The sequence below is a fragment of the Oryctolagus cuniculus genome, chromosome 11 (genome assembly GCF_051225735.1).
Source record: "Oryctolagus cuniculus isolate XC-2025 breed Fujian yellow rabbit chromosome 11, ASM5122573v1, whole genome shotgun sequence".
Taxonomy (NCBI): domain Eukaryota; kingdom Metazoa; phylum Chordata; class Mammalia; order Lagomorpha; family Leporidae; genus Oryctolagus; species Oryctolagus cuniculus.
In genome coordinates, this window is record NC_142877.1 from 119,206,161 (window position 1) to 119,224,446 (window position 18,286).

The following is an 18,286-nucleotide window of genomic DNA, read 5'->3' on the forward strand; positions in this document are numbered from 1 at the left end:
CAGTGCAGTGACTCTGGGGACACGACCACTGTGCAGTTGGGACCAGCCCCTGGGTAGAGGGGCACACGTGGGCTGCCCCAAACAGTGCTGCGATGTCTTGGGAAGCTAACACTGAACCCACAGAAGGCAGGACAGGACTTGCAATCTGAAATTGACGGGACTGCTTTGCCTGCTGCTAAAACAAAAATTCAACACACCGCAGATGAGTTTACCAGGACCAGTGCGTCCTCATGCAATATTTTAAATGTCCAAGGTATGATCCGAATTCTATAAAGAACCACAAGCTAAAAGGAAACGCTCAGTAACCATCAAGGTAAAGGACAGCAACTCCCAAGTGAACTGGATGTTAAAATGGTCAGATTCTGAAGTATCTATTAGCATTGAAGAAGTAGAAAGTCAAAAAACAATGGAAGAGTCAAAGGAAGAAAAGAGAGGAGGAAGGGAAAGAATCAGTGGAAACCTTAGAACCAAGGAAGTACAACAACTGGAATGAAAACGTCGCTGTGCCGGCTCCTGGCGGAGCAGACGGCAGAGGAGAAAGCCTGCAAACTGAACAGAAATTGTCCAACCTGAGCAGCGGAGGAAGAACGGAGGAAAACCCCATGGCCTCAGAGGCTGCCACACAATCCGAAGGATTAAGCTTCATGTCTTTGAGGCACCAAAAGGAAAAGAGATTGATACTGCCACAGAAAACACGTCTAAGAAATAACAGCTGGAAACGCCTCAAATCTGGTGAAAGACAGTTAATTTATGGATTCAATTAGTTCAGCAACCCCCCAAAGGAGATAAAATAACAGCCAAACGTGCTCGGCACAGCATAGGCAAAGTGCTGAGAACCAAAGATAGAGGAAAAAAAAAAAAAAACTTTGAAGTAACCTAAGAAAAAGGCTACCTTCCCACACACTTTGGATTTTTAACAAATTCTGGATGACTACAGACTTCTCACAGCAGACTATGGAGGCTGCCGGACGATGGAACACCGCTGGTCAGGCGGTGAAACAACAGAGCCGTCAACTCGGCAAACCCCTTTCAGGAGCGAAGCGGGGAAGATTCTGAAGAGGGAAGAGTAGGATCGACCCGGCAGACCTGCTCCCAGACACACGAGAGGGCGTTCTGCAGGGGACGGGGGACTTCAGCAGGGAACTCGGAACTTCTGAGACAGCGGCAGACCGTAAACGCCCGTGTGGCTATGGCACGCCCCTTCTCAGAGTTTCCAGGTTCCTGAAGCAAACATCGACAGAAGAGGAGATGCGCAGCCCCGGAACCATTGCTGGGAGACGTCAATGCTCCCTCCCTGGCTCAGGGATGGAACAAGAAGACAGAAAAGCAGCAACAAGCAAGAAGACCTGAGCAGCACTGACGTCAGCAGAGCACAGGGGCTCCCTCCCCACCTGCCTCCCACATCCCACACCTGTGGTGACCCTCCCTGCAGGGCCCCGGGCCCCCTCCCCACCTCACACTCACATCCCACACCTGTGGTACCCTCCCTGAAGGGCCCGGGGCCCCCTCCCCACCTGCCACCCACGGCCCACACCTATGGTGACCCTCCCTGCAGGGCCCCGGGGCCCCCTCCCCACGTGCCACCCATGGCCCACACCTGTGGTACCCTCCCTGCAGGGCCCCGGGGCCCCCTCCCCACCTGCCACTCACATCCCACACCTGTGGTACCCTCCCTGCAGGGCCCCGGGGCCCCCTCCCCACCTGCCACCCACGGCCCACACCTGTAGTACCCTCCCTGCAGGGCCCCGGGCCCCCTCCCCACCTCCCACCCACATCCCACACCTGTGGTACCCTCCCTGCAGGGCCCCGGGGCCCCCTCCCCACCTGCCACCCACGGCCCACACCTGTGGTACCCTCCCTGCAGGGCCCCGGGGGCCCCCTCCACACCTCCCACTCACATCCCACACCTGTGGTACCCTCCCTGCAGGGCCCTGGGGCCCCCTCCCCACCTGCCACCCACATCCCACACCTGTGGTACCCTCCCTGCGGGGCCCCGGGCACCCTCCCCACCTGCCACCCATGGCCCACACCTGTGGTGACCCTCCCTGCAGGGCCCCGGGCCCCCTCCCCACCTGCCACCCACGGCCCACACCTGTGGTACCCTCCCTGCAGGGCCCCGGGCCCCCTCCCCACCTGCCACCCACGGCCCACACCTGTGGTACCCTCCCTGCAGGGCCCCAGGCCCCCTCCCCACGTGCCACCCACGGCCCACACCTGTGGTACCCTCCCTGCAGGGCCCCGGGCCCCCTCCCCACGTGCCACCCACGGCCCACACCTGTGGTACCCTCCCTGCAGGGCCCCGGGCCCCCTCCCCACCTCCCACTCACATCCCACACCTGTGGTGACCCTCCCTGCAGGGCCCCGGGGGCCCCCTCCCCACCTGCCACCCACGGCCCACACCTGTGGTACCCTCCCTGCAGGGCCCCGGGCCCCCTCCCCACCTGCCACCACGGCCCACACCTGTGGTGACCCTCCCTGCAGGGCCCCGGGCTCCCTCCCCACCTCCCACTCACATCCCACACCTGTGGTGACCCTCCCTGCAGGGCCCCGGGCCCCCTCCCCACCTCCCACTCACATCCCACACCTGTGGTGACCCTCACTGCAGGGCCCCGGGGGCCCCCTCCCCACCTGCCACCCACGGCCCACACCTGTGGTACCCTCCCTGCAGGGCCCCGGGCCCCCTCCCCACCTCCCACTCACATCCCACACCTGTGGTGACCCTCCCTGCAGGGCCCTGGGGGCCCCCTCCCCACCTGCCACTCACATCCCACACCTGTGGTGACCCTCCCTGCAGGGCCCCGGGGGCCCCCTCCTCACCTGCCACCCACGGCCCACACCTGTGGTACCCTCCCTGCAGGGCCCCGGGCCCCCTCCCCACCTGCCACTCACATCCCACACCTGTGGTGACCCTCCCTGCAGGGCCCTGGGGGCCCCCTCCCCACCTGCCACTCACATCCCACACCTGTGGTGACCCTCCCTGCAGGGCCCCGGGGCCCCCTCCCCACGTGCCACCCACGGCCCACACCTGTAGTGACCCTCCCTGCAGGGCCCCGGGGCTCCCTCCCCACGTGCCACCCACGGCCCACACCTGTGGTGACCCTCCCTGCAGGGCCCCAGGGCCCCCTCCCCACCTCCCACTCACATCCCACATCTGTGGTGACCCTCCCTGTAGGGCCCCGGGGCCCCCTCCCCACCTCCCACTCACATCCCACACCTGTGGTGACCCTCCCTGCAGGGCCCCGGGGCTCCCTCCCCACGTGCCACCCACGGCCCACACCTGTGGTGACCCTCCCTGTAGGGCCCCGGGGCCCCCTCCCCACCTCCCACTCACATCCCACACCTGTGGTGACCCTCCCTGCAGGGCCCCGGGGCCCCCTCCCCACCTCCCACTCACATCCCACACCTGTGGTGACCCTCCCTGCAGGACCCCGGGGCCCCCTCCCCACCTCCCACTCACATCCCACACCTGTGGTGACCCTCCCTGCAGGGCCCCGGGCCCCCTCCCCACCTGCCACCCATGGCCCACACCTGCGGAACGCTTGCTCTGCCCCAGTATGGACAGGCTATTTACCCACACAGACAACACCTGGGGTCATTAAACAGCCCTCAATAAACTTAAAAGAATTAAAGCCACACAAAGCATCTCCCTGCCCCTTAACAATGAAAATACAAATCAGTCACACAGAGACATTGGGAACTATGCAAATATTTGAAAACTCAACAACATACTTCTAAACAATCTGTGGACCTAAGAGGAAGTCACAGGGAAACTGGAAAGTATTTTTGAATGGATGAAATAAAAACTGTCAATATGCGGAAACGAGAGAATGCAGGTAAAATAAGTTCACAGCCTTAGGGCTTCACGTGAGAAAGAATTACCTAAAGAATCCGAGTTTCCCGGCTGTGGAAATAGAAAACTAAACTCAAAACATTCTGAAAGAAGAAAGTAACAAAGATTAGAAACCACAGAAATTGAAGTTATCAAAGTAAAGAAAAATCATACAAAAAATTGTTGTGTTAAAAAGATCAATAGAATTGATAAACTTTAAACTGATCAATAAAAATAGGAGAGAAGACACTAGTTGCCACTATCAGAAATGGAAGGAAAGAGACCTCCAGACACCCCACAGACACTCAAAAAATAACAAGGGAATTATTATGCCCATTACTTTGACAATGGAGATGAAATGGACCAGCGTCTCCAGAGACACGAATGGCCACAGAAAGTGGAAACCCCATACGGTCACGTAACTGTCGCACGGCTGGGTTTAAACATCTTCCACAAGGACAGTCCAGGGCTTGACGATTTCAGGGGTGAATCCATCAGATACTTCCAGAAGAAAACTGCATGTCCGCAGAGCCAGGGGACAGAGAGGAAGATCCCCTGCCTGGGCAGCAACTCCTCTGAGCCATGTGGGGAACTCTGCAGGCTGCAAGGCATGCTGGGATGTCCCAACAGCGGTTCCACCATCGCGACAGCTTCTGGATGCCCAGACTGCAGACATCCGGCGTTTTTCACAGTGGGAGGGGTCAGGGACAGTGGGAGGGGTCAGGGGACAGTGGGAGGGGTCAGGGACAGTGGGAGGGGCCAGGGGACAGTGGGAAGGGTCAGGGGACAGTGGGAAGGGTCAGGGACAGTGGGAAGGGTCAGGGGGCAGTGGGAAGGCTCAGGGAGCAGTGGGAAGGGTCAGGGACAGTGGGAAGTGTCAGGGAGCAGTGGGAGGGGTCAGGGGACAGTGGGAAGGGTCAGGGACAGTGGGAAGGGCCAGGGACAGTGGGAAGGGCCAGGGACAGTGGGAAGTCAGGGGGCAGTGGGAGGGGTCAGGGACAGTGGGAAGGGCCAGGGACAGTGGGAAGGGTCAGGGAGCAGTGGGAGGGTCAGAGGGCAGTGGGAGGGGTCAGGGACAGTGGGAAGGGCCAGGGACAGTGGGAAGGGTCAGGGGGCAGTGGGAGGGGTCAGGGGGCAGTGGGAAGGCTCAGGGAGAAGTGGGAGGGGTCAGGGACAGTGGGAAGTGTCAGGGACAGTGGGAAGGATCAGGGGGCAGTGGGAAGGGTCAGGGAGCAGTGGGAAGGGTCAGGGACAGTGGGAGGGGTCAAGGGACAGTGGGAAGGGTCAGGGAGCAGTGGGAAGGGTCAGGGACAGTGGGAGGGGTCAGGGACAGTGGGAGGGGTCAGGGACAGTGGGAAGGGTCAAGGGACAGTGGGAAGGGTCAGGGAGAAGTGCGAAGGGTCAGGGACAGTGGGAGGGGTCAGGGGACAGTGGGAAGGGTCAGGGACAGTGGGAGGGGTCAGGGAGCAGTGGGAAGGGTCAGGGACAGTGGGAAGGGTCAGGGAGCAGTGGGAAGGGTCAGGGACAGTGGGAAGGGTCAGGGACAGTGGGAGGGGTCAGGGACAGTGGGAAGGGTCAGGGACAGTGGGAGGGGTCAGGGGACAGTGGGAGGGGTCAGGGACAGTGGGAGGGGTCAGGGACAGTGGGGAGGGTCAGAGATCCCACCCTCAGGTCCCCCACATGCCTGGCAGCTTCTGCACCCTGGAAGGAAGCGTAAATTTGGGCCCTGGTCACCACGTGGGAGACCCAGATGGCAATAACTGGATCCTGGGTTCAACGTGGCTCAGCTGGTGTAGGCATTTGGGGCCCCTCTCTCCAGGGAGTTGCCCTAGCCCAGCGTGGGGCAGGGGGAGGGTACTCACTTGGAGCCCCTGGGGCAAAACAGCAGGGTGAGGGTTATGTTGTGTTACCCTGCTGAAAGGTAACTGTCCAAATGCACCCACATTTTAACAACTGGCCGGGGGAGTCACTGGCTCCGTCATTCACACGTGTCAGAGTCCAGGGGTCTCTCGGGCACCTGACTGACCAGCCCGAGACAGTGCACCGTGCACAGTGCATGAGAGGCCAGCCCGAGATGGTGCATGGCACAGGAGGGGCTAGCCTGAGATGGTGCACAGTGCACGAGGGGCTAGCCTGAGATGGTGCACAGTGCACGAGGGGCTAGCCTGAGATGGTGCACAGTGCACTGTGGGGAGCAACTGGGAGCAACTGAGACTAGACTAAGTTACTGGAATTAAGACTTATTCTATGCATCTGCTCTCCCACAATATGGCGCTGGGAGAGAAGAAAACAGCTTTTACACAGCTGCCTCCAGTTCAACCAATGAACTGTAGGACCTGCTCCTGATTGGAGGAGAGCAGCGTACTCGGCGTGTGGGCAGCAGAGTTGGGATTGGTGGAAGAGGACTATAAAGGAGAGAGACAGCATGCACCAGGAACATCTATCTGAAGGAACACCTGAGCAGCCCCCGAGAGAGCCGGCCGGCGGTGTGCCGCTCCCCTGCGGAAGTGGGGAAAGTGGCAGGGGGCCCGCCCCTCCACGGAGGTTGAGGGACGGTAGCCAACCCGGGAAGAACCAGCAGCAAACCCGGGGAGGGCCGAGCAGACAAAAGAACAGCGCAGGGTCCTGTGTCGTTCCTCCACGAAGACGGGGAGCGACATAATGGTGCCGTGACTCGGATAGGAAGCCTAGGCAGGGCTTAGTGTCGTTCCTCCATGAAGAGGGGGAGCGACAGTGCACGAGGGGCTAGCCTGAGATGGTGCACAGTGCACGAGGGGCTAGCCCGAGACGGTGCACAGTGCACGAGGGGCTAGCCTGAGATGTTGCACAGTACACGAGGGGCTAGCCTGAGATGGTGCACAGTGCACGAGGGGCTAGCCCGAGACGGTGCACAGTACACGAGGGGCTAGCCTGAGATGGTGCACAGTACACGAGGGGCTAGCCTGAGACAGTGGCAGTGTGCTCCAAGACCTCTGAAGCTCTGTAAAAGGCTAAGATAAAAGCCGGTGCACTTGACCCCAGGGTAGCAGACGAAGGCACGCGTGGAAGTTCATGGAGAAACGGAATTCAAAGATGGCTGCGTTAGTGCGGTGTTTAAAGATCCACGCGTGCTGTGGTCTCGACGTGCATTTCCGGGCTCTGAAGAGCCTGCGTGCGTGTGCGTGTGCGTGCGTGGAGACTGTGCGCGCGGCGCCAGGCGGGGCCGCGCCCCTCGCCCCGCCCCTCGCCCCGCCGCCCGCTGCTCCGGCCCCCGCTCACCTGACCACCCTCTGGGGCGCCTCGTCCGCGCCCGGAGGACTCTGCTCAAACAGACTCCGGAACTCCCGGAAGTTCAGAGTGACGCTGAGTCGCAGGCCGAGCAGGCCCAGGAGGCGCTCGAACTCCTCGTCCCTGAGGCTGAAGAGGTGCAGCAGCAGCCCGTGCAGGTCACGCATGCTGACTATGCCGTCCCTGTCCGTGTCCATCTTGAAGAAGGCAGAGTAGGGGTCCTGGCAACAAAACGCACGCGTCCAAGGCCGCCCCGTCTCCGAGCCCGGCGCTCGCTGGTGCACAGAAACCCGCGGTCCCCGTGTGTCTGAGGCTGTCCTCGGGCAGGGCCACCTCGGCCTGCAGGCCAGGGGCTGTGAGACCACGTCCCCCGCCCCGGCCAGGACTCCCGCCGGGTCTCACACCGCCCTGCCGCCTCTCTGGACGGTGCCCGCCCCTCTGCTCTGTGCACCACGCAGCGCGGGGACACAGGGCTCTCATTTCACAGAGAAGGTGGAGGCCCGGCTGGGGGACGCTCCGCCCTGGCTGCTTAGACGTGAACCGCAGCTCCATCACAGGCAGGAAGCCCCCAGGCCAGGCGTCGATGCTGGCCGTGCCCACCTTCCCATCTGTGCAACGGGAACTGGGAAGCCCTGCTCCAGTGGGCTGCGGCAGGGGGCGGCGATGCTCACACGGGCCACGCCGCGTGCCCCCACCAATGCCAGGCTGCGCCCAGCACCCCGCCCACGTCCCCTGTGTGTGCTTCCCGGACCTCAAACTCAAAAGCTGCTGCCGCGGCCATAGCCCCTCCGTCCCCTTCCCCTGGGCGCCGGGGCGGCCCTCACCGGTACAGCTGGCTACTTGAGCCTCACCGAGAGGTTCCGCTCTAACAGCTATTTACAACCCGCAGCAGGGCCTGCCGTGCCCAGTGCAAATGACTCAGGAGTCTGGGGTCGCTCACTCATTCAGTCAGCAAACATCGCACAGGCGACACGCGTGCCAGCTCTGTGCTGAACACCCTGGCAGGGATGGGGTTGGGGAGGGGGCGCTGTAAGAAGGCCACCCTTTCCAGCAGGGGTGGAGGAGCGGGGGCAGGTACCTGGCTGGGGGCCGCCTGCAGGGGGAACTTCCCTCGAGCCCAGGGCTCCCCTCCATCACCAACCCAGGCCCCTCCTCCCTCCAGCCTCACAGGTCCACAGGTGTGGGGCCAGTTTCCTCACAACCCAGACTCCAGGCCCCGCCCCCCAGCTCTTCCCAATGCTGACCTCACCCCTCTGTCCTCTCACCCCGGGCTCCCCCTGCAGAGTGCACTGGGAATCAGAGCCCTTCTCCCCACTCCACCGCCTGCGGCTTGGCCCAAAGTCCGGAACTCCTGCCTCCCAGCTGTGGCCGCGTCCCCAGCTCTCACAGCTCCCCTGCCCCAGCGTGGGCTCCCGGATCTCTGGGCCCCACTCCCCACTCGGCAGCTCCTCGCCATTCTCTGGGCAGGATGGACCGCCTCCAGCACCCCTGCCACTCTCTCCCGTGGGGTCTGCCCAGAGCCTCGCTTTCCTCCCTGGCCTCCCTGCCTGGACGTCCCCTCTGCAGAGAGGCCGCTCCTGACCCAGCCGGGCAGCGGCACCAGCCAGCACGGGCCGCCGGCCTCCACCCGCTCTGCTGCGCTTCCTGGCGGGTGTGTGCTCCCTGTCGGCGCCCCCCCCTCCCCCCGGCAGCCTCAGGCCGGGCTCCGTCCACTCCCACTACAGCCCCGGCTCCCGGGACAGCGCTCAATGTCGTGGCCACTGATGCAGACACTGAGGGGCAGCATGTCTCCGGGGCACCTGACACCCCTCCTGGCGCTCCGCGGGGCCCCAGGAGCCCCGGCATCACGGTCCGCAGTCTGCCAGGGAAGGCAGCCGGGCCGGGGGGCCACCTGGGCACGCGGGCCTGTGTCGATGGTGTGGAGTCACCACGTTCAGGTGTACCGGCTCTCGGCATCCCTCGCTGCCAGCCCTCGGCTCCCCAGAGGGCGACGCCTGCTGCGGGGGCGGCCCGCGGGCTTTGCGGACAGATACTGCTCCGTCTCCTAGATTCGGGACGGGACGTTGTCTGCATGTGTGGCTTTGGGGAAGTTTCTCCCATCGGGGACCCTCGGCTCTGCCAGCTATAGGACAGGAATGCCGACGGCCACCTGGCAGGGCAGTCACGAGCAGCATGAAGCCCCCCTGTGAGACCCCCGCAGGTCACTGCCTGGCGTGTAGCAAGGGGTCTCCCTCCACAAACAAGCACCAGACCCTCCCGCGGGGCTGGCACCACGGCAGCCGCTGGGCTCCCTGTGTGGGTGCTGCAGGCGCTGAGTCATAATGCACGCAGAGCGGGTGCTGTGGGGCCGCGGCTCTCCCCAGGCGCACCGGAAGCGTCTAGAAGGAAGCCTGGGTGGGCAGGGGCTGGTCAAAGGGGAAGGGGTGCCCAGAGGCACAGAGGCCCGCAGAGCGGGGTGTGGCGTGCAGTGGGGAGGGGAGGGGTCCTGAGCCCGCTGGGGGTGGCCCACACCACACGTGGGTGCAGGGCCTGGCAGGCAGGGCAGGGCTGAGCCAAACAGCCAAGGGGTGCCTGACCAGAGCCTCGGGCTGACATGGCCGCCCCGTGAGGCCAGGAGCCGGGGAGGGGCTGCGGGGAGTTGGCGAGCACTGGCCTGGGGGTGCGCTGCAAACACACGGACACGGCTTGGAGCTGGGAGACGCTGTCCAGGGCGCAAGGGTGCACGGGGGCCATCCCAGCCAGGCGTCCAGCCGAGCCTCCTGGACGGCGCCTCCATCCCGGGTCGCGTCTCCAGCTCACAGGGTGACCGTCCCCACTACCCCCCCATGGCCAGGGGAGACCCTCCCTCAAGTCCTCCCAGCCAGCAGGGTCTCTGACCTGGGCAGCGAGAGCGTGACGAGGGGCTCCCCCAGTGTTGGTCAGCGCCTGACCGAGGACCGACAGGTGCCTGGGCCCTGCACCCGTGTGGAGCCCTGAACGCAGTTCCAGGCTCCTGGCTCTGCCCTGGCCATTGTAGCCCCTCGGGTGTGGACCAGTGGATGGAAGATCTGTCTCTCTCTCCTCCTCCCTCCCCCCACCCTGTAACTCTGCCAAATGAGTAAATAAACTTTTAGAACACAGAAACACGAAGATGAGGGCTGCGACGGCACGGGGAGACCCTCAGTGGGGTCTGGCTCTGACCAGGCCTCCTGCCCTCTGGCCTGCGCTCCCCCCACGCCCTGGGCTGGGACAGGATGCCCCTCCCTCTTCCGCCACCACGGGGCTCGGCCTACTGGCCTGCTACACTGAATCTCAGCACAGACAGCTGAGGTCTGACCTTGGTCCACACCCGAGAGGCTACCATCTCCTTCCTCCACTTCACCCGTCATGGCCTGCGCAGGCCGTGCCGCCACAGTGGGCCTGGGTGTGCCGGGAGCCTGAGCCGTCTGCCACCCGCCTGGCTCAGGCGGCCTCGTCCCCGGCTCGCTCCCTCCTTTTCTGGCCCGCACACACCTCAGGCCCGACACTGAGTGTGGGGCCCACCTCCTTCGGGAAGTCCTCCATGAAGACTTGTCCCCGTGGCCCTGTGGCCCACCTCAGCTCCCTGCACACTGGTCAGAGGGCACGAGCTGTTTGCCACCTGTGCCTCGGCTGAGCCGGCTTCCGGGGGACGCCTCTCACGTGGCACTTAGACGGAGCCCAGCAAAGGCCGAGTGAATGAGCGGGATGGGAAGGACAGCCCGGCCACGCCTGTGAGGAGTGTCCCCTCACTCCCCTCCCAGCAGGGGGGGCGGGGGCCTCAGGGAGGGCTGCCCAGCAAGCGCCCGGCTCTGGCCCGCGCTGGGTCTTCGTCCGTCCCCTGGGCAGTAGGACCCAGGCCCACGGCGGGCTGCCCCGACGGTCACAGCTTACCCGGAAGGACTCGGCCAGCCTCCTGGGGAGCAGCTGCAGGCACTCCTCGGCGGTGACGAAGTGGCTGCAGGGGTGACTCTGGGCGGGGGCGGGGGCGGGGGCGGGGGCAGGGGTCTGAGGAAGAGGCGCTTCCTGCCCGCTCATGGCAGCACCTGAAAGGGTCCCAGACGCCGGCCGTCAGCGCCAGCTCCTCGCTTCCCTCCCCAGACCTGCTGAGCCCACCCCGGTTCTCCAGCCCCGGGGGGTGGGGTGGGCCCTTGCTGCCCCTAGGGGGCTCTGTTTTCTCACCTCCTGCCCCCGTGCCCCTCCCTGCTTCCCCAGATGGAAGGGCCACTCCCTGAGACCCCACTGCCGCCTTCACACAGGTCTCCAACCTCCCAACACACACACGCAGGTTCTCACACCTTGTCCACAAGGCAATCACCGTGCTCTGTCCACAGAGGACACAGGGGGTCCCAGGCCCCAGCCTCCCTGGGAGGTGAGGCTCAGGACAGCACAGCCTACCCTGCCCCCCCCCGCAGACTCCCCAGCCGACACACAGCTGCCTGCAGCCCCCTCCCCTCCAGCCAAGGACCTGTAGCCCCCACTCCAACCACCCCCTCCCGCCAGGCTGGGCCTTGCCGCAGACCAGGCTACCCGCCCCCACGACCTGGCTGTACCCTCCTTGCAGGGTGTCATGGCACAGGTGCATCCTCCAACCCCTCCCCCCATGGGGGGGCTGGTCACACCTGGCAGGGGACCCCTGGAGCCCCACTCCCCCTCCCCTTGCTTGGGGGCTGCCAGAGGAGGGCCAGGCTGCTGAGAGGGTCAGCGAGAGACAGGGCAGGGGCAGCAGGGCGGCCAAGGGGCCAGGTGGGTGCTGGGCGGTACCTGACTCGCTGGCTCCAAGGCCCCTGCCTCCCCGGACAAAGGGACACACCGGGCACAGTGACGGTGCCGCTGAGACAACACCCACGTCCCTTTGCCTTCTTTCTGTTTCCATCGAAAGCGTCACCACACGTACCCAGGGAAAAGCGTGAGGATTCTAACACGCCGCGGCTCTGTGCCGCCTTGTGCCATGGGCGAGGGGCCTCTGGTTACAGCTGACAGCGGAGGGCCTGGCAGGGTGGGAGGGACCCTGGCTCAGTGAGCCCAGGGGTCTGCAGGCCACGGGGGTACCCGTGTACATCCTGTGGCTCTTAGACGGCCTGTTTGTCCACCGGGGCAGCATCAGGGAAGGCAGACAAGGTGGGGGTGCTGTTGGCTGGGGGGACCGGGTGGCTTCCGTCTACACAGAGGGCAGGGGCAGTGCACGTGGCCGTCAGCAGCGGCCAGCTCCTGCCCGGGACGCAGGGAACAGGATGCGTTTCCTGAATCGTGGAGAACCGGCCGAGGAGGGGCGCCAGCACCTTGCCTGTACAGGATCTAATCGCAGGGACGCGGCGTCTCCTCTCTGGGAGGAAACCTGAGTGCGCACGAGGTGCGAGGCGAGAACCAGGCTGGTTTCCGAGCCGCTCGTGCCCCAAGCCTGAGCTGACTCCCAGCAAAGTTGCCCACTCCCTGCGCCATTTAACTTAGGGACAAGAGGGCGCAGAAACGCAGAAGAGGAAATTAAACAGATACAATTATTTAAAATTAAATAAAAATTAAATTTGTCTGCTTGTGGTCCCAGAACCCAGGCTGCTTCAGCCACTGCCAGGCTGGCAGCCTCCTGGCACCCCCAGGACACAGCCCCACGGGCGCACGCTCAGCCCACGCTACCTTCGAATCCTGCGGTGAAGTCCAGGTAACTCATCCCGTCGTCCCTGTAGCCTATCTTTGCGACCAGCAGAGCGTACTGGCTGTCGGTCATGGGCATCCCGCTGTCTTCCAGGACCTGGTGAGCCAGAGGGCCTGGAGTGAGGTCGGCCCCCGAGTCGCTGCCGGCCTGCTCTCCGCCGTGGCCCGTGACGGCTGCTGCGGGTGCGGCAGGGTTTCCTGTGTTCCCGGGCCCTGGCGCGAGGCTGGCGTCCACGTGGCACTCTCCAGAGGCCGCCGGGCCGGAGACACAGCTTGTCGTCGCTGCGGTGTAGGTTAGATTCACATTTGCAAGTCTCCAAGGAGACACAAACAAAACAAGGCAAGGCACTCGGGAGGGGGCTGCCTGCGGCGGTCACGGAGCCCCCGTAGGGGCCAGGAGCGGAAGCCACTGTGTGTTTTGGGTGGGGAAGTGGCTCCCACTCCATTTTAGCGCGCTGTCGAGAAACCCAGGTTCCTGTGCCGTGAACGCTGCCGGCGCTGGGCTAGCACACGACGGGCTGGACCGTCCGTGAAGGAGGGGAGCCGCTCCCAGAAGGGGCGCCAGGGAGGTCACAGGCGGGAGGGAGACCCCACCTCTGTGGCTCCCCACTGCTAGGGAGGGCACAGCTCCTCCAGGAGAGGGCGTGGGACCCCAGCTGGAGGTGTCTGTCGGACGGGCCCCGCCCCCGGGACAGAGGCACAGGTACACGAGTCTGTTCAGTGCTACCAGGAGCAAACGCCTGGGGCTGGGTGACTGCAGGGGAGAATGGCTCGGCTCACGGTTCCGGAGCTGTCACGGTGCACAGTTCCGCGGTATGTGAGAGGGAGAGATGCCACCGCCAGGGAGGCAGCGGGAGCAGGACTGGGGCGACGACCTGCCCCGGCGCCACCCCCGCCCATGTCACCACACTGAGCACCAAGCCCCAGCACATGGACCCTCGGTGGACCAGCTCATCCCACACGCCAGCCGCAGCAGAGGCCTCGGGGCCCACAGATGACGTCAAGGGGAGCCAGAGACGTGACGGGGCCCAGGGACAGCGGTGCACAGGACATACAGGGGGCCAGGCACCGCGTAAGCCACGCTCAGTCCTCAGCCGCCACCCTGGACGCACAGGGGGCCAGGCACCGTGAAGTGACGCTTAGTCCTCAGCCGCCACCCTGGACGCACAGGGGGCCAGGCACCGCGTAAGCCACGCTCAGTCCTCAGCCGCCACCCCCACGCACAGGGGGCCAGGCACCGTGAAGTGACGCTCGGTCCTCAGCGTCAGCCCTGAGGAGGGCGCCCCTGCCAAGCCCAGCTAGAAGCCGGGAGCACAGGGAGTCTGGGACTCGCCCCGCCCCGCGAGTGGGAAGCCACAGGCCCAGTTCAGAACCAGTTATGGGCAGTCCCCCAGTGGCGGGAGCAGAGATGGGGGAGGCAGAAACGCACAAGGGAAGGCACAGCAGGAAGCTGGCGATGGCTCTGCCACCCAGCCCTGGCGTTCCCACAGGCAGCCACACAGACCCGCACAGGCAAAGGCTGATGCACGGCTGGTGACCCCCGAGCAGGAGAGGGAGGGGGCCCCTAGGGGCTGCCCTGGGGCCTTTCCCCACCGCCAGGAGGCTGTCGGGACAGCGCCTCCCAGCCGCCGGAGTTCTGCTGAGGTGGGAGCCACAGAGCACGACCCCTCCCGGCTGCAGGCCACACCTGGCTCTCGGCAACAAGGTAGCCTGAGACGGCAGTGCAGCCGCCAGCCCTCTGGTTTTGGGCCGTTCCTCTTGGTGTGTGGGAAGAGGACCCAGGGAGCTGTCATCATGGCTGGTTCTGACCCTCCCTGTCGATGTACGGGGTAAACTATGAACACAGCACGGCTCCGCCTGGCTTTCTGTGTCCGGCTGGGCCTGGCCCCGCCTGGCCAGAAAAGGGGCCGCCCTGTGCTTGGTGTGGGGCCGGAAGCTGAGTGGACAGGGAAGGGGTGCAGGCGCCGGGGTCTTGCACGGGGCCTGGGGGCAGCGGCCTGCAGCCTTGGCAAGCAGCGAGCCGTCGGCACACACCCCCGCCCGGCTCTGTGGAGGAGCCCGCCCCAGCCCCAGTGTTCAGAGCATGCGCCGTGGCCCACGTGGAAGCAGCGGGGCAGCCGTGCACCTCTGAAACGGAGAGATGGGCTGCTTGCTTTGAAAAATAACTGTGTGTTTTGAAAACAATTACACATGAATTATTCATTGCAAATTCCTCCCGCTTAGTCCCTTCATAAAAACATATGTAATGGTGGTAAGGCAATGTCTGTGGGCGAATGTTTGCCAGCCCGGGGGTTTGAGAAGCACCCTGGGGAGGCTGAGCCGTAAGCAGCCCGTCCCGCGGCTGCACGTGTGCAATGCCCAGCGGGCCCGGAGCACCGCAGAGGCCCCAGAACGCAGCCGGTGCTGTGCCGGGAGAGGCGCGCCGCGCTCCGTGCACACCCCCGCCTCCGACGCGCCTTCCCGTCTCTGAGATGAACACGGCAGGAAATCAACTCGATTTATCACAGCCCTTGCAGGCAAGTCACAGGACGCCACCAGGCGATCCGCAGCATTTACCAAACAGATCTCCGCAGGCGTCACTGTCGGAGCCGCTGCCCTCGGTGCCTCCCAGGAGCCGTCTCCCTCAGAAAGCGAAGCCTCGCAGTGTCACTGCTGGCCTGGCCCGGGGAGGAACTGTGCCCCAAGCGGCTGCCCGGCAACCTGAGTCGTGCGAGGACTCATTTTGCTCTAAGTCCGGCTGCCGCAAAGCATCCTGGGAGAGCCCAGTCCTCCGCCTCCTAAGCCCGAGTCGTGCTTGTAACCCGGCCAACTGGCAGCGCTGGCGGGTGGGTCCTCTAAGGACAGCACCCACTCTGTCACAGAGCGCTCAGAGCTGGCACCGAGCCGTGTCCCACAGCACGCGTGAGCCCTGCAGCCACACGGGGCCCGGCCCTCACCCCCACGTCACACGTCGTATCACATCTCCACGAAGTGTAACCCCACAAAGCGATGCTGTTACTTTTGCTTCAAATGTTCCCATGCATTTTCAAACTAAGAAAAAGGTAGCCTTTTGTATTACATTTAAAAATTTTCTTAGAGGCCAGCGCCGTGGAGTAGTGGGTAAAACACTGGCATCCCATTTGGGCACCAATTTGAGTCCTGGCTGCTCCACTTCTGATCCAGCTCTCTGCTGTGACCTGGGAAAGCAGTAGAAGATGGCCCAGGTCCTTGGGCCCCTGCACCCACGTGGGAGACCCAGAAGCAGCTCCTGACTCCTGGCGTCAGCCTGGCCCAGCCTCAGTCGTGGCCATCTGGGAGTGAACCAGCAGATGGATGACCCCTCTCTGTATCTGCTTCTGTCTCTGTGACCTGGCTTCCAAATAAATAAATAAATCCTTCTGAAACATACATTTATTTGAAAGGAAGAGTAACAAACAGAGATGGAGAGGGCGACCTTCCATCTGCTGGTTCACTCCCCAAATGCCCACAACAGCTGGGGCTGGGCCAGGCCAACCCAGGAGCCAGGAACTCCACCGGGGTCTCCGACACGGGTGGCAGGGACCCAGGCGTTTAGGCCATCACCTGCCGCCTTCCAGGCAAGCTGGAAAGGGAGCTGGACCGCAAGTGGAACGGCCCGGACTCAGACTGTGATGCAGGCATCCCAGAAGCTTAACCCACTTCCCGGCAGGGCCCAGCTGTGCCTTTTGTAGCCAGACCTCCACAGCTCCTGAGTTCTTCTCCCGGTGACCAGTCCATCCAGCTGGAGCCCCCCCTTCAGCCCTGCCTGCCTGGCGACACCAGGTTCTGTTTCATCTGCCACTTCCAGCTTTGGCTGCACACGCGGTTCCAGGCGGGATGGCTCTGCTCCTGGCACCACCTCGGTGCGCGCTCAGCGGGGCTCCCTCGCGGCTCCCCCGCGGCTCCCCGTGGGCAACCTGCCGTTCTCCGCTCTCCGCATTCGAGACCTCTCCCGGTGCTCAGCCCTGCGCTCAGCCCTGCGGAGCTTCGCGTACGACGTCTCCTGTGTGCGTCCTGCTCGGACTTCCTGCCGTCCTCAGTCCGCATTCCAGGTCCGCGTATTCGGAAGTTTCAGCCACGGAAGCATCACGTTCCGTGATTTCAGGCACACCCACGCGGGCCTTTGTGGGCTGTGCCGCACGACCTGAGGCACAGCCTTCTTTGGGTGCACCTGTGGTCTCTCTCCGCGCTCACTGGCTCCTTCCTGCCGTTTTCCTTCTCGGTCCAGGCACCTGGTGAAGTCTTCATTCCACACACCCACATGTCAGCCCTGGATCTCCGTGGGGTGCCGGTCTGGGTCTGTTTTCACTGCTATAGCAAAATGTCTTTTTTCTTTTCTTTTTCTTTTTTAAAGCAGCGTATTTAGCTCATGTTTTGGAGGCTGAAAACTCTGGGTCAAATGCTCCCACCTGCGCGGTGTCTGCCAAGCGCCCCCACCCGCTGGGCTGCATCACAGCCCAGTGAGCGCATGTGGCCGTGGCCGTGGTCGTGGCCGTGGCGGCGACCCATGCCAGAGGGAAGTTAGCACTGCACGGGCCACTACCTAGGGCAGCGCCTGGCGCCCACCTCCTCACACCTTGGACACCGCGTCATCTCGAGAGCCCCTCCCCTCCAGGAAGGCCTCGGTTCCTGTCTCCCGCATGCCGGGGACTTCTCTGCCGTACCCTGGACATGGCCATTGCTGTGTTGTGAGGACTTTACTCCCTGTTCTCCTTCCCTGGAAAGCCGTGACTGGTCCCCCGGGAGGACGTGCTGCTGTCTGTGTGGCCGGCAGTGGACCTGGCTGCACTGAGACTGAGGACGCTGGCCCCTCTGACGTCCAGGCTGCCGGGGTCAACGGCAGCGCAGCTCTCTGGTCCTCGGCTGGGCCCCTCGCAGCCTTCCGTGCCTGTGGGTGACGCAGTCCCGCGGAGCGTGGGGCCGCGCTGCCCAGGCCTCTTCCTTCTGGTCCCTCAGGCCGGAAGGACCAGGGCACTGCTGCCCGTGTTTCAGCCCCGAGTGCTGCCAACGCCACCTCACGCGGGTGCAAAGCCGTAACCGGGGGACCAACCCCGCCCCGCGGACGTCCGCCGAGCGTCTCGGGGTGTTTGTTTCAGTCTGACTTGCTCAGCCGTTCGCTGTTTACGTATCTGACGTCGCATGGGGGACAGGGCCGCAGAAGCTTGCCCAGCCACGCTGGCTGCAGACGTCTCCGTCACGTGCCTACGGGGCCACCAGCGGGGGAGTGCCTCCCCGCCCTGCACAGCGTCCCTGCTCCTGCTGTTTGCTTCGGTCACTGCGGTCCCGCACCCACGACTGCTGCTGCGTGCAGAGACAGGTGGCACTGCTGTCGCCTCCAGACCTCAGGGCGCATGGGAGGGACTCAGGAGAGGCGGCACGGGCTGTCCAAGGGGGGCGGGAGGCGGCAGACAGGTGCCTGCTGCTGCGCTGGATTGTCTTGATGCGGACAGAGCGTCCACGCCTGGCAGACAAGACCGCGGGGGCTCCGCTGGCCCTGGCTAGGGAGGGGCCCGGACACCAGGAGAGGCCGCAGAGGGACTGGCA

The 18,286-nt window shown here is 64.0% G+C and overlaps 1 protein-coding gene across 6 annotated transcripts in view; it reads right to left on the reverse strand.

Annotated features, from left to right (window-relative positions):
• Nucleotides 1-18,286, reverse strand: part of EFCAB6 (EF-hand calcium binding domain 6) — a 231,497-nt gene that overhangs the window by 68,182 nt on the left and 145,029 nt on the right. For all 6 annotated transcript variants that reach the window (XM_089307706.1, XM_070053016.2, XM_070053015.2 and 3 more), the window contains 3 exons: nucleotides 12,728-12,842; nucleotides 10,988-11,139; nucleotides 7,088-7,317 (listed from right to left, as the gene is read on the reverse strand). In XM_089307706.1, the coding sequence (XP_089163832.1) occupies nucleotides 7,088-7,317; nucleotides 10,988-11,139; nucleotides 12,728-12,842 (497 nt within the window). The remainder of the gene's footprint in view (nucleotides 1-7,087; nucleotides 7,318-10,987; nucleotides 11,140-12,727; nucleotides 12,843-18,286) is intronic.